This window comes from Sinohyriopsis cumingii, chromosome 8 (assembly GCF_028554795.1).
Source record: "Sinohyriopsis cumingii isolate HCF-2022 chromosome 8, ASM2855479v2, whole genome shotgun sequence".
Classification (NCBI taxonomy): domain Eukaryota; kingdom Metazoa; phylum Mollusca; class Bivalvia; order Unionida; family Unionidae; genus Sinohyriopsis; species Sinohyriopsis cumingii.
In genome coordinates, this window is record NC_142968.1 from 1,237,498 (window position 1) to 1,265,121 (window position 27,624).

General features: G+C 36.3%; 2 protein-coding genes across 8 annotated transcripts in view; both read right to left on the reverse strand.

Annotated features, from left to right (window-relative positions):
• Nucleotides 1-2,759: 2,759 nt before the first annotated feature.
• Nucleotides 2,760-13,463, reverse strand: LOC149792847 (uncharacterized). 2 transcript variants are annotated; one of them, XM_089966619.1, is made up of 4 exons: nt 13,296-13,463; nt 8,105-8,806; nt 6,472-6,792; nt 2,760-3,887 (listed from the first exon to the last, which is right to left on the reverse strand). In XM_089966619.1, exons 1-4 carry the CDS (start codon nt 13,366-13,368, stop codon nt 3,523-3,525), a joined length of 1,461 nt encoding a protein of 486 aa, XP_089822745.1. In that variant the 5' UTR covers nt 13,369-13,463; the 3' UTR covers nt 2,760-3,522. The 2 variants fall into 2 exon arrangements, with proteins under 2 accessions (XP_089822745.1, XP_089822746.1); XM_089966620.1 differs by lacking the exon at nt 8,105-8,806.
• Nucleotides 13,464-21,140: 7,677 nt separating this feature from the next.
• LOC149792848 (uncharacterized) overlaps nt 21,141-27,624 on the reverse strand; it is a 31,015-nt gene continuing 24,531 nt past the window's right edge. For 4 of the 6 annotated variants that reach the window (XM_089966624.1, XM_089966622.1, XM_089966623.1 and 1 more), the window contains one exon: nt 21,141-26,904. In XM_089966624.1, the coding sequence (XP_089822750.1) occupies nt 26,435-26,904 (470 nt within the window). In that variant the 3' untranslated portion in view covers nt 21,141-26,434. The remainder of the gene's footprint in view (nt 26,905-27,624) is intronic. The other 2 variants (XR_016422645.1, XR_016422644.1) reach the window with 2 other exon arrangements.

The following is a 27,624-nucleotide window of genomic DNA, read 5'->3' on the forward strand; positions in this document are numbered from 1 at the left end:
CATTCAATTGACCTTGTGACTGCCTGTTTTATAAAGATCATAACATTCCATGCTCTCCGATTAATAAATTTGAAATTTAATTTTAGATTAAAGTAAAGGGATGAGTTTTCATGTACGATGAAATGAATTAAGGTCACGTGAGTGTTGCCTACGAATACAAAGATAATATGTTCAGCTTCTGATATATCAATGTAAACAAAAGGAACTGTATCTAATTCATTCAGTTTCCTAACTTTATTATTCTGGTGGTACTGACGTAACTAACCGCTACGGTGGCCTAGTGGTTAGAGCGTCCGCCTCGGATGCGGGAGGTCGTGGGTTCGATCTCCGGCCGAGTCATACCAAAGACTTACAAAAATGGTACTAACAGCTGCCTCGCTTGGCGCTCAGCATTAAGAGGTTAGTGTTAGGACTGGTCGGCCCGGTGTCAGGATAATGTGACTGGGTGGGACATCATGCTACATGTCTGCGGCATGATGCCCCAGTGCTAGACATCACTATAAACTGCCACATTGCAGACATCGTAGCGATATGACTGAAAAATTGTTAAAGCTACGTTAAAAATCCAAATCACATCACACTGACGTAACTAATGCCGCCTACAATAATAAATCCCTCCTTATTTTTTTTTTTTTTTTTTTTTATTGGATCGAATTCACCCGCCAAACCATATCGTGAATTGTAGTAATCGCCCATGCGGAAAGTGATCGAGTTAGATAGACATTAGGTTACAGGTGTTGGGGAGGAAAAGCCTCTTCAATTACAGAAGAACTGCAGAAACGTTAAATACAATTATATTAAAATGTATTAAATTAATGAATGTTATGCACTCCTAATGTAAAGCAATGAAACGAACAGATAAGTATTTATCTTACTGTGCATTCATGCTTCAATAGATAATTCTAAAGATACGTTTATCAGCTTTTTCCCTCTGCGACAGTAGACGGTCTTATGATGATAAAAGAGAGCAAAGATAGTTTTTCTCTGTAACAGAACGCATTAACTTACATCTATCCGTAATCAACGTTAAGTAAAATATTTCGTAACGCAAACTCAACATTTATCTGTACAGATTTCATGTAAGTACAATTCGATTAATATGCGTATTTACTTTCTTACATTTAGTGGACTTTAGACAACACTTTCTTCCTACCTCTTCACTAATGGTATCATGTGGAGTGCGTGGAACATGGTTGAGAATCCAATATTTCCTTTTCAGAACTTCCATTTGGATTATCAGTCCCTATCAATCAATCTGGACCACCACGACAGGCTTCTCTAGATCGGCCCCTTGCATTCTGGAATCCGGGGAATCTCCAAATTGGTCGCTTCAATTTTAATAATTCTCGTAGATCGGTCATTTGGACTTTAAGGTTTTTCCAGATTGGTCACTTCAGTTTTAATTATTCTCAAAGATCGGTCTTTTAGATACTAAGGATTCTCTAGATTGGTAACTTACATTTTAATAATTCTCAAAGATCGGTCATTTGGATTCTGAATATTCTCTAGATTGGTCACTTCTATTTTAATAGTTATCGAAGATCGGTTATTTGGATTTTAAGGTTTTTCCAGATTGGTCACTTCAATTTTAAGAATTCTTAAAGATCGGTCATTTTGATTCTAAAGATACTCCAGATTGGTCATTTGGATTCTAAAGATTCTCCAAACCGGTCATTTGCATTCCAAGGATTCTCCGGATTGGTCATTTGGATTCCAAGGATTCTCTGGATTGGTCATTTGCATTCTAAGGATTCTCCGGATTGGTCATTTGCATTCTAAGGATTCTCCAGATTGGTCATTTGCATTCTAAGGATTCTCCGGACTGGTCAATTGCATTCCAAGGATTCTCTGGATTAGTCATTTGGATTCTAAAGATTCTCCGGATTGGTCATTTGGATTCTAAAGATTCTCCAGTCTGGTCCTTTGCATTCTAAGGATTCTCCAGATTGGTCATTTGCATTCTAAGGATTCTCTGGGTTGGTCACTTGGATTCTAAGGATTCTCCAAATTGGTCATTTGGATTCTAAGGATTCTCTGGATTGGTCATTTGGATTCTAAAGATTCTCCAGATTGGTCCTTTGCATTCTAAGGATTCTCCAGATTGGTCCTTTGCATTCTAAGGATTCTCTGGGTTGGTCATTTGGATTCTAAGGATTCTCCGGATTGGTCATTTGGATTCTAAAGATTCTCCAGATTGGTCCTTTGCATTCTAAGGATTCTCCAGATTGGTCATTTGCATTCTAAGGATTCTCTGGGTTGGTCATTTGGATTCTAAGGATTCTCCAGATTGGTCATTTGGATTCTAAGGATTCTCCGGATTGGTCGTTTGAATTCTAAGGATTCTCTGGGTTGGTCATTTGGATTCTAAGGATTCTCCGGATTGGTCATTTGGATTCTAAGGATTCTCCGGATTGGTCAATTGGATTCTAAGGATTCTCCAGATTGGTCACTGCAAATGGTTTGATTCTCTAAATTGGTCCTTTGTGTTCTAAGGATTCTCTGGATCGGTCATTTGATTCTATGGATTCTTCAGATTGGACACATCCATTGTTTTGATTCTCCAGATTGGTCATTTGCATTCAAAGCTCTTAGAGCACGTTAATATTTTGTTTTCTCTAACATTTTCCTCAACCCAAACGAATGACAAAGTCATGTTAGCATAATGACTGCGACATTATGTAGTAATAAAGACCATTTTCGGATTATTGGTTCTGTCATTTACCTTTACCAAGGGTGGAAGAATAAATAATGAAAGGTAGTGTGCTTGAAAGATTTAATGAATGGCATTCTATTTTATTATTGCTTACACAACAAATCGGAAAATTACAGAAAATATAAGCAGTCTAAGTGATCATGCAACAGATTGATTTTTATATATTAAATTCAAGATATATAAATAATGTTTGTGTCTACATGTGCAACGATTACATTTAGAAATGGATTTACAAGGGATTGATACAAACAGTTCTTTTGTTGAAATTACCTTGGTGATATATTTTATCAAATATACAAGTCATATAATCAAGCGTTGTTATAATAACAGTTGCATGAGATTTATTGAAAATGCGTAGATAAAAGCCAACTAGAAATGTCAAACCGATTTTTGTTGAGGAGTACCTAAATTCATAGTTAGGTTAGCCAACTAGAAATATCAAACCGATTTTTTTAAGGACTTTTACCTGCGTTCATAGTTAACAAAAATAATATATGATGTATTTAAAAGCGAAAAAGTTCTAACAAATTTAAGAGATTTAATAAAGAATACATTGCAGCTGTAAATGATAGAAAATCTACTGACTTTTCACAAATAAATGCAGATCCGCTTCGTAAATTAGGAAATGATTGCATTTGGTTAAGAGTTTATACTTGCTCTTCAATGTAATCCCCAGCTAAACATTTGACCTAACATGAAATCCACCTTCAAATACGTGATACAATTCACTTATTTAACAAGTTGTAATAACTTAAGTGAAAACAAAGCAAAATAGCCACTTTTCCCCAAGTTGCGAAAATCCTTAGACCCTAACAGTCCCACGGACACGCCCAGCTAATGACGGCACTGCAAACACCGGTTCCTTCGCGATACGAGGAGCTATCGATGATTCGATTGAGACTAATGAAGATGTCTTCGTTAACGGTTCCTTGTGAATCAGGTTGTCCATTCAGTGAAAACAAACATTCTGAGCAGAGCTCGTAAACGTAACCCAGGTTATTAGAGACCCGGATAAACTCGTTGCCGATGAAGATTGTGACCGACGTAACGCTGTTACTCAAAAGGCCGGTCATGATAAAGGACATATTTGTGCATTTGTCACTGCCATAAAGCAGGTGTTGATATCCTAAAGAATGGAATTCCGCATCGTTCTCTTGTGTGCTGGCATCTCCTTCTGCAGAAGAAATAAAAGTTGAACAACAAAATCATTAAAATAGTCGATTGTTATGGGGTTTTTTACAGGAGAACTTTCGTGCTATTCCTCTTGGAAATTTCGTCTAACATAGCTGATTAATTAAACAATGCAATGCTGTCATGATCTGTTACACGTACCTATATCATCAAAAGAAACGTTATATCAATTGTTACTTATTTTATTCACGTAAGCACCACTTAAAGCTGAAACATATATGTTGCCTTAATTAGGTAGAATGGGCATTTTGTTTGCTATCAACTGCAATCTAGGTTGACACAAACAAGCACCTAGATTGTCCGTGGTGCCTATTCAAGGCAGAATCGATGCTTCTTAATGACGATCTGGTCGCAGATTTTCCCTATTTATGGCCTATTATCCTTAATTACAGTAACTAGATGCATATTCTGCGTAATTAAGGCGACCTGTGCGCAATCTAATGCAACCTAGATGTGTATAATGCCCAAGAAGGCAATCGAAATGCCCACTAGAGACAACTGGGATGCCTATTGTATAAGTCAGCCTAGTTAAATAGCGATGCTTTCAAACTTACACGTGGTCGAAGAAGCGCTAGAGATAATTTGACCTTGCGCAAGCGCATAGAACTCAAATATCTAAAAGGGTTAGAGAACTGTATCACTTCAAAACCTTTACAGCACGTTAGACCTAGTTTTCCTGCTATTACATGTAAATAATTACAGGAACTAGCGTAAAAAGGTGTGCTCCAAGAGAGCTTGACAACGCAAGATGAAAAGGATGGAACAGAAAGAAGCATACAAGTTATTAGCTAATGAATTGAAGGTACAGAGAAAGAAATTAGATGCAGTAAACAATAACTTAGACAATTTAAGAGGAGAGTCAAGATTTCATTCGCAGCTATATATAACGGACGTGGACTGGAAAGATATGGAAGAGATGAAAGAGGTGATTGCATACAAAAAAATAAAGCAGATGAAAAATTCGATAAATGTCTTATGCAAGCAGTATAGTATTAATATTTGCAGAAAGTGCTCACAAAGCTGAACACAGACGGCAACACTCTTTATATTCTCCTTCTATATCTCACAATGTATAACAACACTTGAAAACTTTTCCTTTTATCCTCGAATTCGAATATTTCTTTTAAAACTTCTAGTGAATTAAATGTCGAATGCTAAATTGTTGTATATGACAAATTCCATTCGCGGCAAATTTATAACCTGGAAATTTTCTAGCATAGTGTTACGCACATATTTACCATGTAAGCGACGTGTCAGTTAATGTTGCTTTTATGGACGCTGGAGCTACAGAGTGCTACTTAGTTACAAATTGAAGTTTGCGAAATAAAATAGTTAGATATTGGCGGACGGAACAATGAAAATTTAAGTAGGGTTGATTGGCATTGCCCAGTAGTAAAGCAGATACGATTGGCAGAGTGGCCAATAGCGAAGCGGAGATGGTTGATGGAGTGCCTAATAGCGAAGCAGAGATGGTTGACGGAGTGCCCAATAGCGAAGCAGAGACGGTTGACGGAGTGCCCAATAGCGAAGCAGAGACGGTTGACGGAGTGCCCAGTAACAAGTTATCATATTTGTATAAGCTCAATATTAATCAATCATAAAAACGTTTAAAACGTGGTAAGTAAATTTCCTACTTACACAGTAAACAATGAACATAAATGAAAGTAATCGGGTGCCTTTCAACGCCTGCCACGGTTATATATATATATATATATATATATATATATATATATATATATATATATATATATATATATACGGCCCTGCATGTTTAGGTATTGAATAGTAAAATTGATATGAAATTTAGTATCCGATGTTACATAATATTAGAAACAATAATTGTAACATTTTAGTCAAACTTTACTGAAATGAAACCACGCAAGTTCATAAACGATTTCGAGATCAACGACGCATCGGTGTGCATATAGAAGCAAACAGTAGAAAACTGTGCATTTCCGTAGAAGCATAATAAATGTCAAACAATGATTCGAAATAACGCGCAAACGAAGTAACGCAGGGGCTATGAACAAAAATTGGTACAAACACTGAACGGGACGATTGCAAAAGAATATCTTGCAAAAAAGATTCTTGAAACAAACGTAAACTATATTGAACATGATTGTAAATTCTGTTCATCTGTGATAAATCCTAAATAATGTTATCAACATTTGACTGAATCATAGTATATTATAAAAACTTTGCAATTATATATTAAAAAAATAAGATTTATAAACAAAATATACATGTAGGTTCTTAAATTGTTTCATTTTTATTTTCGTGGTATACTTTGTTTTACATATACGAACAAATTATTTTACCTTTTCACTGGTCAAGCATTAACTTTCTAAATAATTCAGCAAAATTATACTGCACTTAATATTATGTATTTCCATATTTATACTTTTAAAATGTATCTATATCAGATACGTGTCCTGACTGGTACATAACAATATTATTTGCGCAATCCATATAAAGGCTCAGATCAAATATCTATTGTACTTCCTTGAAGCAGCTATTGTAAGATTTGAAAGCTCCTGGACTACATCTATCAATGAATGAATACTCACTGTATCCGTTGTTGGTTCTGCTGTCACCAACATGAAAGGAAAATCCTGTCTTACTCGGGGCCATCTCGAGGTCGATTCTAAGCATTTTCCTGCCACACTTAGGCACTTTCGTACAGCCCTGGCAAGTGTCAAAGGCGCTGTTCTTTTGGAAAGTGGCATTTAATAGTATCTTTGCATCGCAGCACCATCTGCCCTTCCCGTTGGTTTGTTCCATAACGTTCACAAATGGAACCTTGCCAAACACTACCGGAACATCGTCTTCAAGGGAAATCCTCATCTGCTTTCTAATACAACAGTCCGTTGGCGGAGGGATATGACAGTCTAATAATACAAAATAGTTCATACAGCTACCCCTTCTTGTGTCAAAAAGATAATTAAGTATGATAAATATACAACAATTGATTTGAGAGCAGATAGGAAAGGAGACATTCATTACGATGCAGCATCCAATTTGTCCTTGCACAATTTGTTACAAACCATTACTTTATTATAGGCTAGATACGTCACTAACCATGACATGAAAAACTCACTGAATGGCGTTTTATATATTTTTGTTAATGATGATTATGTACGAAACAAAATATTACTCACAACACAGCAGGAGGGCTAACGACATAAGTCAAAACAAACAAAAGACTAGTAGCTATTCTGTGAGATGTCGATCTGCCCTGGAAGACATCAAAAACCATCAAGAAGACCTATAACTATATCCAAGTAGTGAATATTGGAATGTCGAGGGTTGAATTGGATATATATAAAATATAATAGCACAAGCAACATCTTATCTGAGACTCTAAGTTTAGACTCAGAAAAAAATACATTTTTCTTAGGAAAAGGAGCTATATCCGATTAGGTTCACTTTCATCTGTGCTGGTTGCTGTGAACCTACTTCTCTTAGCATGAATAACAAGGGACCATAGGACAGAATGCCAACAGAGAAATAAAATCCATATACTCAAATAAAACAATCTTGATGAACAATTTCCAGCAAAAATCGTAAAATCGAAAGACAGTTTGATTGAGGGGTTATATTTGAGCGTAATATAACCATTGCCCAAGAGCAGTGTCAATAGTCGGGTACGCAGAGTTCGCATCATATATAAATAGTATTGAAATCGGAAGGCCTGCAGAGCGAAAACTAGAAAACCCCAACCGATAATAAAGATGGGCATCTGAGATACATGCAAAGTAAGACAGATAAAAACAGTCTTTCACTTCGACGTCCTGGTTAGAAAAGCAATTATTGAGCCTATCCTTCAGTCAAAACGCAAATTGTTAACCGAAAAAAAAAAAGTGTTACAGTGCAACCCATCCTTGATAATCTGGCGAAAAACTGATATTTAAGATCTGCCAGATAATTGGGGGTTTATGTACATTCAGTAACTATTATATATTTTTAAAAATCCTAAAATGGGGTTTAAGTGGTGAATAACAAGGTATATGATGACGGGAATATAAGGAATAAAGCTATGATGTGGTCATCGTATGTTTGGCTGTCGTAGGTGAACACATATTTACGGGGCAGGAAAATACGCGACAAGTCAGTATTAAATCTAATTTTTAGTATAAACCCCAACAGCATCATGTCAAACTAGACCTTTGTATGAACTGACACACGGATTGAGGTGCTTACCCACTGGAGTGGTCGTAGAAGGTGTTGTTGTAGTTGAAGGTGTGGTACTAGTTGTGATCGTCGTTGTAGGCGTGGTCGTAGGTGTGGTCGTTGAAGGTGTGGTAGTAGTTGTGATCGTCGTTGTAGGCGTGGTCGTAGGTGTGGTCGTTGCAGGTGTGGTACTAGTTGTGATTGTCGTTGTAGGCGTGGTCGTAGGTGTTGTCGTTGCAGGTGTGGTCGTCATAGGAGTTGTTGTAGTCGTTGTCGTAGGTGTGGTGGTTGTCGTACATATATTTTCACATGTAGTCATCGTTGTTGTGGTTGTCATAGGTGTTGGCGTATTAGGTGTTGTCCTTATCGGTGTGGTCATCGTAGATGTGGTCGTTATTGGAGTGGTCGTCGTACATATTGTTTCACCACATGTGGTCTTCATAGGCGTAGTCGTCATAGTTGTGTTTGTAGGTGTGGTCGTCGTAGGCGTGTTTGTTGGCGCGGTCGTATGTGTGATTGTCGTAGGTGTCATTGTTGTTGTTTCTGTCGTTGTCTGTGTTGTCGTCGTAGGCGTGGTCGTTGTACATAAAGTCACACATGTGGTCGTCATAGATGTGGTCGTTATGGGTGTGGATGTACATGTGGTATCGCCACATGTGGTTGTCGTAGGTGTAGTTGTCGTAGGTGTGCTGGTAGGTGTAGTCGTGATAGGTGTTGTTCCTGATGGTAATTCTGAAAAGAAAGAAAGGATGCAGAGTGGAAATCACTTTTGAAATAAATACCATTTCAGCAGTAAACCGTCATCTTTGAGTAAGGTTTACGACGTAAATTGGCTGGTCGGATATTCGACGTAAATTGGCTGATCGGATATTCGTCTATCAAATAATTCCCTTCACAGTATGCAATAAGAAAATTTAAGCAAATCACAAATATTATCTTGTCTGCTCGTTTGGAAATAATACTTCTTCTGATACGATGGATGCAGGCACGAATGGCCGAGTTGTATTAACTATGGTATTTACCAATCACCGCCATTTCATCTCTGTCTGCGTGGGTTCGGGGCCCCGAGTGGCCGAGTGGTCTAAAGCGCTCTCCGTTACGGATCAATGCCATCTCACCTCTGTCTGCGTGGGTTCGAGTCTCGGATTCGGCTAATGTTGGTATGTGAGAAAGCTTGCTAGTTGTTGTTGTTGTTGTTGTTGTAAGGTTTAACGCCATTTTTCAGCACAAGATAGGCTATACATGGCGGCCAGTATAAATGGTGGAGGAAGAACCCGGGAAACCCCCGGAAAGAAAAAGCTTGCCAGTAGCTTCTCGTGGGTCGGTGGTTCTTTCCGGGGTTTTCCCTGGTTCTTCCTCCACCATTAATACTGGCCACCATGTATGTGTGCTTAAAAATGGCGTTAAACCCTACAAAAGCAGCAACAATAGTCTGCGTGGGTCCGAGTCTCGGGTTCAGCCAATGTTGATATGTGTGAAAGCTGCAAGTAGCTTCCCATAGTTATTTTAATCTCGACTCAATACACAGTCTTTCAGTTATTTATTTTTCCTGCAAGAATGACCTTTCATTTGTATTGATGTGAACGACGGTACTGTCCTGAACTTGGTTTTCCTCTATATTGGGTTTTACAACCCCTGTTTCTAACAAGGGTGTGAACGTCACGTTCACTTTGGGTTCTAATGGGTGTGATGGAGAGTATGTTTGTGAGACTTCATATCCTTCTTTTGACCTCTACGAAAAGACATGGCGTTGTGGATAGTGTATATGGTGTACATGTATGTTGAATTGTACATGTATGTTTGGGTAGTATGCTTGTGGTATGTTTTGATAGTCATATAAAACTGGTGCTGGATTCTGTATGTGGTGTGCAGGATTAGAAATGTAGTTTACACATTTTAATGCAATTTTTAAGTGACGGCGATTTGAATATAATCTTCCGGATTTCCCAAGTGTCCACTAAATTCTGGGACATTTTGGTTATTTAATACTTTTTTGTGTCAAACAATTTTATTTTAATTAAGGACCTTTTTAAAGTCTTTTACAGTTTCGGAATATTAGTTCTGCTTTAAGTTTTGGTCAATTTTAAAAGAAATAAAAAAAAATTCTAGACAATTTTCACTCTCCATTAAAGTCCAGCACAATCTTGGAATTTTAGTGCTTCTTATAGTCTCGGTGATTTGAATAGTAATATTCTAGATTTTCTCGGTCGGCTTGAGTCGGTGGCATTTTCTTAATTTTAGAAATACTTTAAGTCTAAACCAACGTAATATAATGTTCCAGGATATATTTAGTCTCCGTTAAATTCTGGGACAGCACGTCCATTTCAGTGTTGGTTTTTCCTGGATTATGGCAGTTTAATGCATCATTATAATGATCCAAATTTCCGTATACCTCTAACATAATGATGCGGTCTAGATAATGAATTTTATTTAAACATCGGATACAAGAATATAGTTATTACGCAGCTGGTGCCTAGTACATACGGCATACTAGATAACGTGTGTGCCACACGAGATCAATCGCTTTTAACGATGTTACCATATAACTCAAATTTAGATCAGCCACTTGCAAAATTATTACCGCCTCCCCCCCCCCCCCCTCCGCCAAGGGTGGCTCCCATGAGAAATCTATGGACACATTTAGTATAGGACTCCCCATTGTCCCAAAGTGGCCTTCCTATGTTAAATTCCCCTTGTCCCCCAATTTTCTTTCCCCATGTTAAATTCCCGATATGTCCCTAAGTGTCATGGCCATGTTAAATTCACTTTTGAGCCCGGAAGTGTCCTGCGCAGGTTAAATTCACGTTTGACTACCAAGTGATCACCGCGTGTTAAGCCTATTGGCTCCTTTGACATGGGATTTCTCGTTTGACCTTATAATGACCATAACATGTAAAATTTGAGTTTGACCCCCAAGTGTCCCTCCCATGATAATTTCCTGTTTGATCCCAGATGGTCCTGTCTTGCTCTGGGAAATGGCGTTAAATCCCAAAACAACAAATGAAGGGGCACGTCAAGAATATAACAACAGAAGAAGATGCTGTATGTATTAAGTCTTGGCATTGTATTGAGCTCTGCATACCCTGGAAAAGCTGTTACTTATCAATAGAATTAGTTGTATATGGACCATTCATCCTTCCATCCATCCATCCATCCATCCATGCACACATACACACATCCATCCATCAATACATCCATCCATCCATCTATCCATCCATACATACGCACGCACGCACGAACGCACGCACACACACACATACATACATACATACATACAATCATATATACAACCATATATACAATCATACATATATACATACACACACATACAGACATACATACATACATACATACATATACACACACATACATACATACATACGCACGCACGTACGCACACACACACATACCTACGTACATACATACATACATACATACATACATACATACATACATTGGGGGCCCGGAGTGGCCGAGTGGTCTAAAGCGTTCTCCGTTACGGATCACTGCCATCTCACCTCTGTCTGCGTGGGTTCGAGTCTCGGATTCAGCCAATGTGGGTATGTGAGAAAGCTTGCCAGTAGCTTCTCGTGGGTCGTTGGTTCTTTCCGTTGGTTTTCCCGGGTTCTTCCTCCACCATTAATACTGGCCGCCATGTATAGCCTATCATGTGCTGAAAAATGGCGTTAAACCCTACAACAACAACATACATACATACATACATACATACATACATACATACATGTAAGTAACTTCTTGTGGGATCAAAGAACTGTATGGATTAGTCCCAATGGGGTCTGATGTTGCTTAATTGGATACATACAAACGTACAACCATGCATACAACCATACATACAATCATACATGCACACATACATCAGTCAGTCAGTCATACATGCATACATGGGACCCCGACTGGCCGAATGGTCTAAAGCGTTCCGGATCACTGCCATCTCACCTCTGTCTGCGTGGGTTCGAGTCCAAGGCTAGGCTAGCGTGGGTACGTGGGAAAGCCTGCCAGGAGCTTCTCGTGGGTCGGTGGTTCTTCCCTGGGTTTTCCAGGGTTCTTCCTCCACCAGTTATACTGGCCGCCATGTATAGCATATCTTGTGCTGAAAAATGGCGTTAAACCCTAGAACAGCATACATACATACATACATACATACATACATACACACGCACATACACATACACACACACACACACATTACATACATACATACATACATGTAAGTAACTTCTTGTGGGATCAAAGAACTGCGTGGATTAGTCACACAGGGGTCTGTTGATGCTTAATTGGATATTTATCAAAATCGGCGACAAGACACTCCCACCCCACACCCTATTATGCTTGTTACCCCTTCCCCATATGTTTGTTACCATTTCCAGGGACCAAAATACCAACGTTTTTTTCTTAGATAGACCTAAATGTTAAAGTTTGGCGAAATAAATATACCTTCTGTCCAACATTAGCATGCGTGACACAAGATTATCAGTATTTAAACAATCTAACTTATATGATACAATTTTTTCGCTGGACAGTTAATTTCACTTTCTTGTCCTTTAGTATCCAGTTGCACTTAGGGATAGTTTTATTCGCCCTACCTATTTTCTAAATTCGATATAGCATATAAATGTGCATCACATGGAATTTCGAGCATGATATGTCTTGCTATTTAAATATTCTTTTATAATTTCAAGATCTCAACATTAAAGTTTAAAGAAGGTTATATCGGTAACAGTATTGTAATTTCAGTATAACCTTATGTGCATGACACTTATTTTTTCAAATATGAAATACACTTAAATCATAAAACAAGAAATGCCCTTGACTTTGTTATAATTATATATCTTCAACGGTTGTGAAGATTTGACTAGGCTAGAGTTGACGTTGCTCCCTTAACTCATTTTACTTGAAAGTATATGAACTTTTCCAGTCTCTGTTTTTGAAAATAAACAAATGCTGATGTATTCAAGGTTTGAAAGAATATTTTCTTAGCAGCAAGAAAAATATTATCGGATTTATTTTATACGCACCTTTAAACATATTCGCATATATCGTGCTAGTAATTTGTTCTCGTTTCCAGGTTCATGACGAGGTAGCAAATGGACATAATATCGACAAAAAGACAGTCAGACAGACAGACAAAGACAGAGACAGAGAATACATTACAGAGCTTTAATATACGTCAATGTGGAGATAAAGAGAGATCGTAAATTACCTGTTGAATTAGAATACCCAAGGTTGCATCTTGTGACGAAAATTAACAATGTGATGATCTGCAGTCTGTCCATTTGTATGTACTAGTAATGCAGTATGAAACTGTTACGACTTAACTTCAGGGTGCTTGTATTTTAAGGGGACTCGTGCATTTATATGGTTAATTGCCCAACCGGTACTACGAGATAAAATCTCTTTCAGTTTAACCCTATTTTATAACTCTCATTGTATACAAAACAGGCAATTTTAAATTTTGTTGATTCAAAATGTAATTCAAAACGTGTAATGTGTACATAAAAATAGATTTTCCTATATCCGTCTTTGTGAGACTTTACTTTGTAAACACCCAAAATACAGTGAAGTGATTTGCAATGATGTAAACCAATCACGGTTACGTGCACTTGTTCACAGGGTGAACAACATTGGCGGCAGGTATGTATAACAAGTTTGAAAAACGCAATATACAGATAAACAAATCTCAAACAAAAAAAATTAAAAACAGTTTAAGATAGAAGCCAAAAGATGCAAATAAGTATCATTTAAATGACTAATAATCATGTGTCATACATTTATATTCACTCCAAAAAAAATGTTTTACATAATCAATGATTGGACATGGTGTGTAGCTTTCCGAATAAAGAACAAACATATTTTACGACAATATCCACCGGACGCGAAAGGAAGAAAAAGGGCGGAATCCGGGGATAAACAAATCGACAAATAGATTCAGGCTCATTTTCGTGAAGCAACGTAAGTTTACGTACTTAATTTGCTTCAGTTTTACTCTCTTTGGTAAGTGCGTTTCGCAAAGATATTCATATGATCATTTATTAAACAAATTTGCGTAATCTACTCTTTTCTATGGGAGTTAGGTCAGAACTCGGTCAAATGTAATAGGACGCCTACAAGATACTTACAATTACGGCGACGAAGATCACGACAGTAGAGAAGGGGGCCACCCTAGGGACAATTGGACTTTAATGTTAAAAAGGGTATATCCATTCTGGGGACAATGGGAATTTAACATGGGAAATTGAAGATGGGAAATACAGGACCGACACTTGGGGGAAATGGGAAAATGCATTATTATATGCTCATTTTTTTTTCTCCGTTAACTTTACATTATCAGAATCGTTCAATATTTTACGATATTTCACATCTTCATATTGTACCCACGCGCAGGACACGTGTGCCCAATAGTGTATACATTCGCATAGTAGGCACAATACGTTTTGGTTGATTAAACTTGTTTCTAAATGAACTAAAGCAGATGTATCGAGGACTGCAACATATCAACTGCTTTGCTACATTCCACGTTAACTTTTTGATACATTGTTTCAGATTTTGCGATAGACACCAGATTTAATAAAATTGCTTGGTACCTACAAATAACATGCAAGCTATAAAGGCATAAACTGTCTCCTTTAGCTGGCAATAAGAATGGCAAAAAAATATACTTACAGTTTACATCCAGCATTTCCTCAAAATGTACTTTCTTAGTTCTGCAAATCCGAATTACATCAGCCATGTCATAAGTTTTCAAGCTTGATTACACATTCGAAATTGTACTGTACTTTCGACTATATTCCAAGTGCAAATACCTCCTCTTTACTGCACTCAAAATGAAATAAACATTAAATTCATTAGCGTAGTTTTGATAATTGCAATTGAAAGACTTTATATTTTGCCCACATTATGATTTAAAATAGTCAATGACAGAACAAACACACTTGCAGATGTAAACACGCTTCTCCCGCGCTGCTTCAATCCGATGTATTTCATGAACAATTTGCACAGATGAATCCAGTCCAAACATATAGAGTGGTCCTATGTAAAGTGGGGACTGGATCAGCTCATTAAAGCAGAGGAAACGATGAGAAAAGTGCTGGAAGAAGAGGTGAAGAAGATTAAAGATACCTGGGCAAAGGAGAGAAAGGAACAAGCAACAGAAGGAAGAAAGAGGACTTTGACAAATTGAATCAAAACTGGATGAAAGTACAGGAAAAATTGAAAGCCATGGGACATCCTGACTGGATGCAAGAGACGGAAAAGAAGAAGAAGAAGAAAGAAGTCATTGGGAAAGTGTGTGTGTGTGTGTGTGTGTGTGGACGGATTTATGATTTTGCCGCCTCTAAGCACTGTCAGAGTTACCCACCCACCCAAAGCCTTTAAAAGACTATATGTCTTTAAATAATTAAAAATTCTAGGCAACTTGTATCGATTGTACCGATTTTTAAATCCAATGATATCAATGACAATATAATTCTACAATACTTAACACTGACATATGGTTTCCATCTTGCTTGCGTTTCATTCCAAACGGCTTTTTTATTGTTAAAATATTTAAAATATTAAAACAAAACAGTTTGCAAAATGTCCTTTTCCGGATCCTGGTAAACTCTTTTTTTTTAGTGAAGGACTACACGTTCATAGAAGGTAAACGAAATCCGTCGTCTGCATCCAACATTTACCTTGTTTAGTTTAAATATTTTTTCCAAACAGTTGCACAAAATAAAAAGGGCAAGCGATAAAAGAGGTATGACTCGCATAATTACGGAATTATTCGGAGCATATCAAATAACAAGAACTACATTACTTATGTAGTCTGGCAAATAAAGACTCGCCTGCACAAGCAGCAGAGAGGGTGAACAGTCTCTAATTGACTTACTCTCAAATCGTAAAAATAAGCCTTCCTGAAAATCGCAACAACAACAAAAAAAAAAAAAAAAAAAGATCGCGGCGGTGACTGGGGATGCCGAGACAACACCCTCGCTGCTGCTATTATCCAAAAATTCTATCAAGACCTATACGATAACGCGATCGTGGGTCATGTAAGTTTGATGTTATAAATCCATGTGGGGTTGACTGAGCCTGACTAAATAAATTTCTAAACTTAATTATGTCCACATCTCCGCTGCACCAAGTATGATGAATATTTCTCAAAGTATGTGTATCAACACCATTAAATACAGCTAAAATATTATAACTGTCTCTGATCACTCGAGGTATTTGTGTATATCGCTGAGTAATATAAATTACATCTGGGGTTTTTATGTCTACCGCGCGAAAATATTCTGGCAGGATTTGACTGCTTATCCAGCATTACATCGTCCTATACAATTAAATTATTAATAAATTCATCAATATCATCTACAGATGGCGCTTCATTAATATCAGTAATAAATTCAATAACATCATCATCGTTTTCATCCAACAACTTTGCGTTTTCATTAAAGTCTTTAAGGACATCGTAACATCATTGATCATCAACTGATGGTACAACTAAGTACAACTTATCCCTTTTCAACCATCTCATTATCAAATTAAGCAACAGTTGCGTTTTACCACTTCCAGACGGACCTATTATGATCATTCGGACATAATTTGGTAGCGCAGCATGATGCTTGACCGGCTCATGCTTTCGTGTCGTATCCGACTTGGTAACCAAGAGCAGCCAAGGCCTGGTGAGTATCCAGTAAATACCATTGATAAGGCGTGTCACGTTCATGATGTAGCTTATAAAAGTAAAAACCTACAAGACAGACAACATGTAGATGTAAAATTAATTCATGCGCTAAATTCCATAAAAAATAAATCTTTCAAAGAATCATTAGCTAATTGGTTGGTGAGATCTGCGATGAAGGGTAAGTTTGTATTAGGAGCCGGTAATTAATCAACCGATTATTATTTTAATGGAGTCGATTTATTATAGCCCAAGAGGATACTGGAGGGGTAGAGCAGCGATTAGCAAGCTCGCTGAAGCAAAAAATGTTACACGTGTTGCTGAAAAATGGTTAGCACGACAGGCAATATGGCAAAATTAACTACCACCGCCTAAACGAATCGAGTATGCACATTTTGATGTTAGCGTTCCTAATGAAGTTCATCAGGCTGATATTTTATTTTTACCACACGATACTATAAAAACTGGAAAATGTCGATTAACATATCAATACGCGTTAAATGTCATTCATGTTGCAAGTAGATATAAAGAAGCAGAGCCACTATCAACAAAGACAGCAACTGAAATAGCTTCTGCGTTTGGACGAATTTACCGACGTGGTGGTCTACGATGGCCACAGCTGCTACAAGTTGATTTTGGCAAAGAATTTCAGGGCGCAGTATCATCTTTGATGAAGCAACATAACGTAAAAATCAGACGAGGACATACTGCAATTCATCGTGATCAGGCAATTGTTTAGCGATTTAATCGAACGCTTGCTGGGAGATTGTTTGGATATCAATACACGAAGGAAATAATTCAAGATACGAGATCTCGCGAATGGGTTGCAAGATTATCAAGTGTGATAGCTGCATTAAATAATGAAATTACTCGAACAACTGCCATGAAACCCATCAATGCAATTACTAAAAAACATATACCCGTACAACGACATGACTTTTCAAAACAACCAGTGCTGGATAATGTGACTGTAAGGCATTTTCGCGTGTATGACCAAGACTACTATTTTTCCTATCTACGGTAAATTGTCTTGGATCACTATTTGAATATCACCACAACATTATACAATTACAGCTCGCACAATGATTATTCTGCTGCTGTTTCAGTGCTATTACAAATTCAACATCAAGATCAAAGTCGCGTTTGTTTGTTTGTTTTTTTTTTTTTGTTTTTTTTGCATTGTTTATAACCAGATACTTTTTTTCTTACTATGTCACTATCGAGGACATCATTGATGGTTTCTGTAACGTCTATGACAATTCTCCGCAGTTGAGGTATTCTTCTGACTCGAGACACTGCGAGATAATCTAAGATTGACCATTTCACACGATCATCGACAATCCAAACTCGCGTATCAGAGCTGGTTAACCCCCGAGATGAATGAATTGTCCTTGTGTATCCCAGTGTCCATGGAGTCTTATCCGCGCTCAGCGCAAACTCAACAACACTGACATCAACTGCGACAACATCATTTAATATGATATTCTGTTTCTCAGTCTGTCCTGGTATATCAACATCGATATTCTGTTGTCGTGTATCAGCTCGTCTATAACACAATAGTACACGTAGATCTGAAAACTTTTCTTTATGCAACAGAAATAACCGCTGTTGAAGTGTATCACGAACTATCTTTCTACTTGCCATTATTAAATCATTTAGTCTACAAGTTTGCAGAAAGTCGTTCATAGAAGTTTCTGAAATCATTTTATGCATTATTTCGCACTGAATTTTATTCGGTTGTAGTCTGATTAATTTTTTAAACTCCCTTAATTCTACATCAAGAGATCTATGATTATCAGTTATCTCCTCGTAATAGTCCACAAAATTCTTTAGTCACCCGCGTGGAGATGGCCCAACAAACGGTGATGGTTGACCATGATCACCGAACATGACCACAGCTGTATTTTTTAATAATAGCCAATCGAGAAACATTTTTAATGTATCTAAAGATACTGTACATATCTCATCCCAAATGATGATCTTTGGAATATATTTCTCTCCCATTCGATCAGGAGTCCATGCATCTCCCTTCCATCTAAAACAGTTATGATAAGTACATGAATTTACTTCTCGTTCTCTCGTTTCTCTTGCGAGTCTGTGTGTAGGTGTTAAAACAGCCACATCATCTGAATTCTGTCGAAATAATTCGATCACTCGAGATGTTTTACTAGAACCTCCCGGTCCGTTTAGATAAACAGTATTATGTCTGGATACTGGATCATAGACGGATGCCGCAGACGATAATTCTGATATCTGATTACTTCTGTAATAAATATCTTTGATTTCAACATCTGCAGATTCAGAATAATTATATAACATTTCCTGTTTTATTCTCCATTTACCCATGATGCATCAGGAGCAGTAAATTGAGTCAGGAGTTCTGTATATTTGTTTTCGATATAGAATGAATCCGTTCCAACCCTGACTGCAGTGTCAGGGAATATATTTATCATCGATAATAAATTTATAGAAACATAAGCGAGCATTGAGGATCTTAAATGAGTAAAGTGAGGTGACATGCCATCAATATAACCAATAATTGTACCCAATCGTGTTCCGTTAGACAAGTAAGCGTTTTCTCGACTTACAAATATATCTCTCCTTGTTGCATCGGTGATTATTAAATCATATTCGACATCATCCATGATCAATCATGCACAGTATCGTTTATGATCATATGCTCCGCCTTGAGTAAATTTACCGATTATTCTTCTACCAAGATCTTTTGCGGTTTTATTTTCATCATCAGAACTCTGATGTGGTGGTAACCAAACTTCTTTCTGAGGATGGTATTATATAATTGCCTCACTTGCAATCAACAATGTTAATATTATACAATCAAGCATATATCATAATAAAACTACTGGTGCACAGCGTTTTTCTGAAAAGTGTTTACCAAACCAAATATAACAGATCGGATGAATACCTTCAGCAAACTCAAATGATACAATACGAGCGAATCAGGGTAGATCAAAATCAGCTAGGAGTCCATTTATCGATGCTCTTGTCATCTCGTGTGTGGGGTGTCCAAATCTTTCACAATATCCAGAACACTCTCCGTAAGCAAGAAAACTTCCCAGATAACATACGATCATATCAACCGAGATAACATCTTTGTAGTCATACTTGGTATTCCACAATCCACCGTGTCCGTATTCACAGCAACTTAGCTGCACACTTCGAGAAATTCAAATTTGTCTCTCTTATGTCGTAAAAAACTGATCATATTTTTCATCATCTGAACTTTTAAATATCCATACTCATACAAGATCGTTTTTACTTATTTCGTAAATAAAAACAAACATATTTCCCCTCCCCGAGTTTTCTGGGGTTATCATTTACCTGATAAATTCCATTAATAACTGCTGTTATAGGATACGCTCGAGCGTAATATGGTTTATCAATACCAGTCAACATTCCTGGTTTGGAATTGTTACTTACCACAGTGGTTTTTAGCAAGGACAGGGTCACATTTGTCACGGATAATCCACTCAGCGGAATCTTTTTCTGCTAGCACAATAAACTTTATTCTGAAAAATATCTTTGATCGTTGAGATAATCAATAATCTTTTTCGCCGGCTCATCATTCATTATAGCATTGATGACTTCCTCGACACCTTTTGTGTTGCGTATAATTTTAAATGTCGACCATACGTGAGGTGCTCCATTATCACGAAATTTTTTTTTAGGATTCCAAATATTATTAATCAGATTATTCGTCAGATCAACCAAAGCTTGCCTCCGCAAGTCTGGGGTTCTTCTGTCAAGATCGAATCTGGATTCAGGAAACAAATTAGCCTTTATTGTATCTTTATATTCTGATCACTTATGATAAATGTTCCATTGTTATTATAAATAAATAAGGGGATAGTAAGCAGCCTTGTGTGACCCTTTGTTCTGAAAAAATGGACACAGGAAATTAAGGTCCAAATTAAGAAATGCAAGATTTTTCAAAGACTTTTTCAAAACCACTAAGAAAGAGGAGTGGAAGAAAACCTGTCTTTTCTACATGTTCAGAAACATCCCAAATCAGCCAAATATTTTTACCTATTTTTAATATAACCTGTCTGGTTTTCATCAATAACACTGGGAAGAATGTTCTTTATTCTGGCTGCAAAAGCTCTATTGGCAATTTTGTAGTCTATATTCATTAAACTGATTGGTCTCCTGTAACGGTTTTGAGATTAATGATATTGCATCAAGAGCCTGACTCTTCCATTTTGGAAACCGAATTTCAAGGATCTATGAAAGAATTCTTCAATTCACACTTCCACTAAAATATTTTGTAAAATTCATAAGTAATGTCATCACTACATGGACTTTCATTGTAATGAATACTTTATTCTGCAGTGTATTCTTAGAATGACAAGAGACATACAAACAATTCTTTTTCATCCTTGGTTAGTTTATTTTCATAGGTCAATGGAAAGAAATCATTGTTTGCTGGATATACTGTTTTACTGCATTATAGATTTTCATAGTACACGTACTCATTTTCTTTTCTCAAAATAGATCTTTCATATATTTCCTTTCCTTCAATTTGTACCTTTCTTACGAATTTATATCTCCCTCCCCCCCCCCCATCCATAAGCTAGTTATATAGTTTTGCTCTGGTTCCTCGGTAATCAGTAAGTGGTGTCAACTGCATATATTGCTGGTGACATTCTACAGATGGCGAAATGGTCACTATGCAAGTAGTTTTTGTCCATTTGCATGAGAACTTTGTATGATTTATGAGTCAGAAATTATTATTTTGACTAGATCTGAAAAATGATCTGCTATCAGAAACAGGAAATAATGTTCAGCTATAAAGCTGGCAAATTCTGTCTCGGCACATGTAACTTTATCAAAATTTGAAGCTGATTCCATGAATATGGATTTCAGTAATGGCATATTTGCTGCAGAGGTTAATATGCTTGTATGATATGGGGTTTCTGCAATATTATTTATGTCATTTGTGCCACCATAATGGACTTTAAAATCAGCTTTACAGGAAAAGCACTCTGAATGCATAACCCTTTGAATATTATTGCAACTACTAAATAATTCCCAACCACCACTGAATCTCATGTGATTTTGCAGTTGCTTGTATTTTTTTGTTTCGACATTGGCACTCTTTGACTTCTCGGCAAACTTTAAACACCAGCATCAAACTGAGAGTTTTATGCCAACTTAGTGTAATCCAACCATAATGAATTACCATTTTTAGTTCTGTCCAAATTGCTTCTGATCATAATTGTAGTATAGAGTCTAATCCATCCTCACAACTTTAGGCATCAAAGTAGAACATACCTTGTGGAGAGAATCAAGGTAATGTTTTATGCTGATTATGCTCTGTAGTAACCCAACCATAATCAATTTACATCTTTAATTATTTTGGAATTATTATGGCTCATACATAGCATGAACCAACTCAAAAAACTTCAAGCCAGCTGACCATGCCAACAGAATCAATAGATGAAATTAGCATCTACTTGTTTTGCCCTGCTTAAGCTGATTTAGTCATGTGACAACATGCAGAATTGCCATTAAGAAAACTGCAATGGAGCCTATGTGAGAAAAAAATGGGGGAAAAAAGTTGCACATGCAGGACAATTCAGTGACTGACAAGAAGGACTGAAAACACCCTTAAACTTGGAAGAAAAACCCTGAGGCAGAAAAATGAGTGCACAGCAATCATCTAACTTTTCATCATGAATCCGTTAGTAATCTTGCAAGCAGTGGGAACCAAAGCATATTATGTATTCAAAATACCTGCAATGGAATAATCCAGTGGAATATTCCAAACACAATTTCAACTTATATACAAATGATCTGAAATAAATTTAAAATTCATGTTTCACACAAATAATGAATATATACTGACAAACTTTAGAAAATGCAACAAAGTAACACAGAAGACCTGTCAACAAAGATAGCAGGTGGGAATGTGGTATTGCTAAAATTAATATTATCCAAAGTTCTTTGCACAGCTTATGGTATTTTAGCCTTCATATAGCCTAAATATTAAATACCTTCAACGATGTTGCATGTAGTTAAGTTTTCAAAGAATACATTTTTACCATAAAATACAAGAGAATTATCACATTTCACTGTTTGCTTCTTGCAGTTTTGAAGTCTGTCAACATAGTACAAAAACCTCAATAACACCATTTTCTTATTCAACATCATAAAATCTACTCATACATATGAAACCAACAACCTTCCATCATACTCACTTACAAGTCAAATCAAACAACAAACAACACAGATCTTGATCTGTTGCAGCATAATACGCCTTGAAATCAGAGTCTGTGTTGTTCATTTTACTGATTACTCCTAATAAACTACACAGACCCAGACCTGCTGGTGCATTATATGATAGAAGACCTGGCTCTGTACAGTGTTCTCATCTTATGTACACCTTGAAATCAGTGTAAATCTTATCTACACCTTGAAATCAGTGTAAATCTTATGTACACCTTGAAATCAGTGTAAATCTTATCTACACCTTGAAATCAGTGTAAATCTTATGTACACCTTGAAGTCAGTGTAAATCTTATGTACACCTTGAAATCAGTGTAAATCTTATGTACACCTTGAAATCAGTGTAAATCTTATGTACACCTTGAAATCAGTGTAAATCTTATCTACACCTTGAAATCAGTGTAAATCTTATGTACACCTTCAAGTCAGTGTAAATCTTATCTACACTTTGAAATCAGTGTAAATCTTATGTACACCTTGAAATCAGTGTAATCTTATGTACACCTTGAAATTAGTGTAAATCTTATGTACACCTTGAAATCAGTGTAAATCTTATGTACACCTTGAAATCAGTGTAAATCTTATGTACACCTTGAAATCAGTGTAAATCTTATGTATGCCTTGAAATCAGTGTAAATCTTATCTACACCTTGAAATCAGTGTAAATCTTATCTACACCTTGAAATCAGTATAAATCTTATGTACGTCTTGAAATCAGTGTAAATCTTATGTACACCTTGAAATTAGTGTAAATCTTATCTATGCCTTGAAATCAGGGTCTGTATTGTTCATTATATGATGGAAGACCTGGCTCTGTACAGTTTGTAGTTGTTCTCATCTTATGTGTGCTTGTGATTTGGATTTTTAATGTAGCTTTAACAATTTTTCAGTCATATCGCTACTATGTCTACAGTGTGACAGTTTATAGTTATGTCTAGCACTGGGGCATCATGCCGCAGATATGTAGTATATGTCCCACCCAGTCACATTATTCTGACACCAGGCTGACCAGTCCTAAGTCTAACCTCTTAATGCTGAACACGTAGCTGGGCAGCTGTTAGTACCATTTTTATACATCTTTGGTATGATGCAACCAGGGTACGAACCTGTGACCTCCCGCATACGAGGCAGATGCTCTAACCACTAGGCCACTGGAATGGTCCATGTCAGCTTATAAGTGAGTATATTTGGTAGTCATTTAATTAAGCATTAAATGAAGGTTATAACAGTAGATTATTCTTGGGCATTTTAAACACAGTTATGTGAAATGACCCAACAGCTATCATGAAGAAAGATTAATTAAATATGATTTATTACAATGTGAAAAATTAGGAAATAAAGTGTTTCAGTGATGATCTGCAAAGATGACACAAACTTTCTAAACTAGTCTTAAAAATGACATACTGGGGAGGTCCATACTTATCAACAAATAAACCTTTATTAGCAAAAAATGTGCAAAAACGGTAACTACAGCTACTTCAATAGGTCACCAAGGAAACTACCCATGTATTGTATTACATATTTCCCTGATCTCCCACATGTTATCCCAGCCATCATAACCCAGTTACAACACAAGGCCATATACTGTGTCCTTGTGTTTTAATGTCTGAAGTCTTGGCAGTATATATGTGAAGATATCATAAAACAATAATGAGATAGGAACCTAAAATAATGAGGTTTTTCATTAAATTTATAAGGGTCATGCCAACCAAGCTGAGACTTGTGAATCAAAATGATACTGCAAAACCATTATGGTTTTCCTTTACATAGACACTTTATCCCTTTTAATCACTTTGGCTTTCATCTTGCGTTTTGGCATTCTGAAAATATGGCACCATATGCTAATCACTCTTTCAGCTTAACAAACACTTCATAATAGCCAAACAACTAGTGATTAATTTTTTTGCATTTAATCTTAATTAAAAGATGATTTCCTCATGTACATGGGTGAATGCAACTTAATTCTTAACTACTGACCCAGTTGTCATATTATGTTGTCACATGATGATACATTGTCACATGATATGTGTGCTGTGTAATTATGTCACAGCAATATAGACAGGTGATAAAACAGAATGTGGAATTATTTATGTATGATTTTTAATGGAAATATAAAAATCAAAAGGCATATTGTAATAATTGGGAGTTCTCAGCAAAAATCAGGAGATATTTGGAGATTGGGAAAGAGATATTGAATGACCTCAAAACTTGGGAGGTTTCTTCTCCTGGAGTGAGAGTTGACAGGTATGCAAGAAGTTGTCAACAATATGTATCTTCAGCGAGCTTTGTTATGTTACTGTACTCTTCAAGATGTATCCACAAACCCTGTCGCCAATTATAATGACCATGTAAAAGGAAACTGACCATAATAAGCCTATAGACCATAATAAGCCTATAGACCATAATAAGGACAAATGGATGTACAGACATGGACTAACACGTGAACAGATGTCAACGTGAATACTTTGCTGAACATCCAATAAGAAAAATGTCTCTAACTACAGCTTTTTATTTGTGACACATTCCCAGGAATGTCAAAAAAGAGAAACCCAAACTATACCCTTCCGGACAAAGGTTATGCCATGGACAAACTATGTACAAAGTTTGGTGAACTTGCACCACTCAGTATATGATGTACAAACAGATGAACCATAGAAATGCAAAAATTTTACAATACAAAAATATGTTCAAAATATGTGTATAAAGTTTGTTCCAAAGCTTTACATAAAAATTTCATTTTTATACAAAAGGTAAAAATATGTATTTATACATATAACTGGCATGAAAATATATAAGCCATAAGAAAAATATACTGTTGGATCATATCCATTAATGAATCAACATTTGGCCAGCCATTACAACAATGATGCTTTGAAGGGCTCCATTATAAGTAACCTGCTTTTAGTAAGAATTTTGTCAATTACATGCCAACAAAGAAACAATGCAGCAGTGATCTTGCTGTCATGGACTGGCATCAATTGGGCAAAAAAATTAAAAACAGATACAATGACACAAAATTCATTTCTGAATGCCTTCCGTATGACCAATCAAAATATAGCATTTGTTTTGCTACAAAGCAATACTGACACAATCAGCTGATCAGATTCATTCAAATGGTTCTGCACTATCATTAAAGGAAAGTGGGCCACTGGTCAATCTCAATGGCCACTGGTCTATCTTAATGGCCACTGGTCAATCTCACTGGCCTTCTGGTTTTTGGAGCAAGGTAGATCTCTGATGCAGGTTTACAATTACATGTCTACTGGAAATTAAGAACGAATTCTTGCTTTTATTTTCTGTTGCCAAAATGTTTAAATACTGTTGGGATGAGTGAGAATGAAAACCCTTGTTAAGCATAATCAGTATACAAAATTGTACTCTTAACAATATCTTAACTAAGCCAATGGGACATAACTTATTGTCTGTCCAAATCAATTCTGTAAAAAAGATTTTCTACCCTTTTCTATAAACGTTTGCATTGATTTTATGTACATTGTCTTGTAATTTTCATCATCAAATCTCCAATAATGTAGACCATTTAACAGTACAAGTTCGCTTGGGTAATTTTTGGTTTTCTCTTTTTTCTTATCTGTCCATACTGGAATGATACGCCCTCGTTTGTGTGGCTCTTGCAGGCTCTGCATCAGACCCATCTGCATCTTGAAGTGGGTTAAAGTATCTTCAGTGAAGTTTGGTGTCAAAAATATGAAAATATACCGATACCTGTCAAAAACATTTTCCATCGCATTCAAATGACTTTGTCCAATCCCAATGTCACCTATTAGTTCCACTCGGACATCCTCCACCTCTAAATCTGTTTCCAAATGTTTCCGATATTTATATACCATGGCATTGGTTTCCGTAGAATCATCATGCATGATTAGAATATCATAATGGTCAGCTGGAAAAAAAGAAAAAAAAATACTATAAACTATAAAAGTCTTAAACACTAAGAGACCAATATGTAGTTAGTCATAAATCTCCATTAACCCAGTCCAACATTTTATCAATAAAGTTTTGTCTTTAATTATTGTATGTGTCATAAATCTCCATTAACCCAGTCCAACATTTTATCAATAAAGTTTTGTCTTTAATTATTGTATGTGTCATAAATCTCCATTAACCCAGTCCAACATTTTATCAATAAAGTTTTGTCTTTAATTATTGTATGTGTCATAAATCTCCATTAACCCAGTCCAACATTTTATCAATAAAGTTTTGTCTTTAATTATTGTATGTGTCATAAATCTCCATTAACCCAGTCCAACATTTTATCAATAAAGTTTTATCTTTAATTATTGTATGTGTCATAAATCTCCATTAACCCAGTCCAACATTTTATCAATAAAGTTTTGTCTTTAATTATTGTATGTGTCATAAATCTCCATTAACCCAGTCCAACATTTTATCAATAAAGTTTTATCTTTAATTATTGTATGTGTCATAAATCTCCATTAACCCAGTCCAACATTTTATCAATAAAGTTTTGTCTTTAATTACTGTATGTGTCATAAATCTCCATCCACCCAGTCCAACATTTTATCAATAAAGTTTTGTCTTTAATTATTGTATGTGTCATAAATCTCCATCCACCCAGTCCAACATTTTATCAATAAAGTTT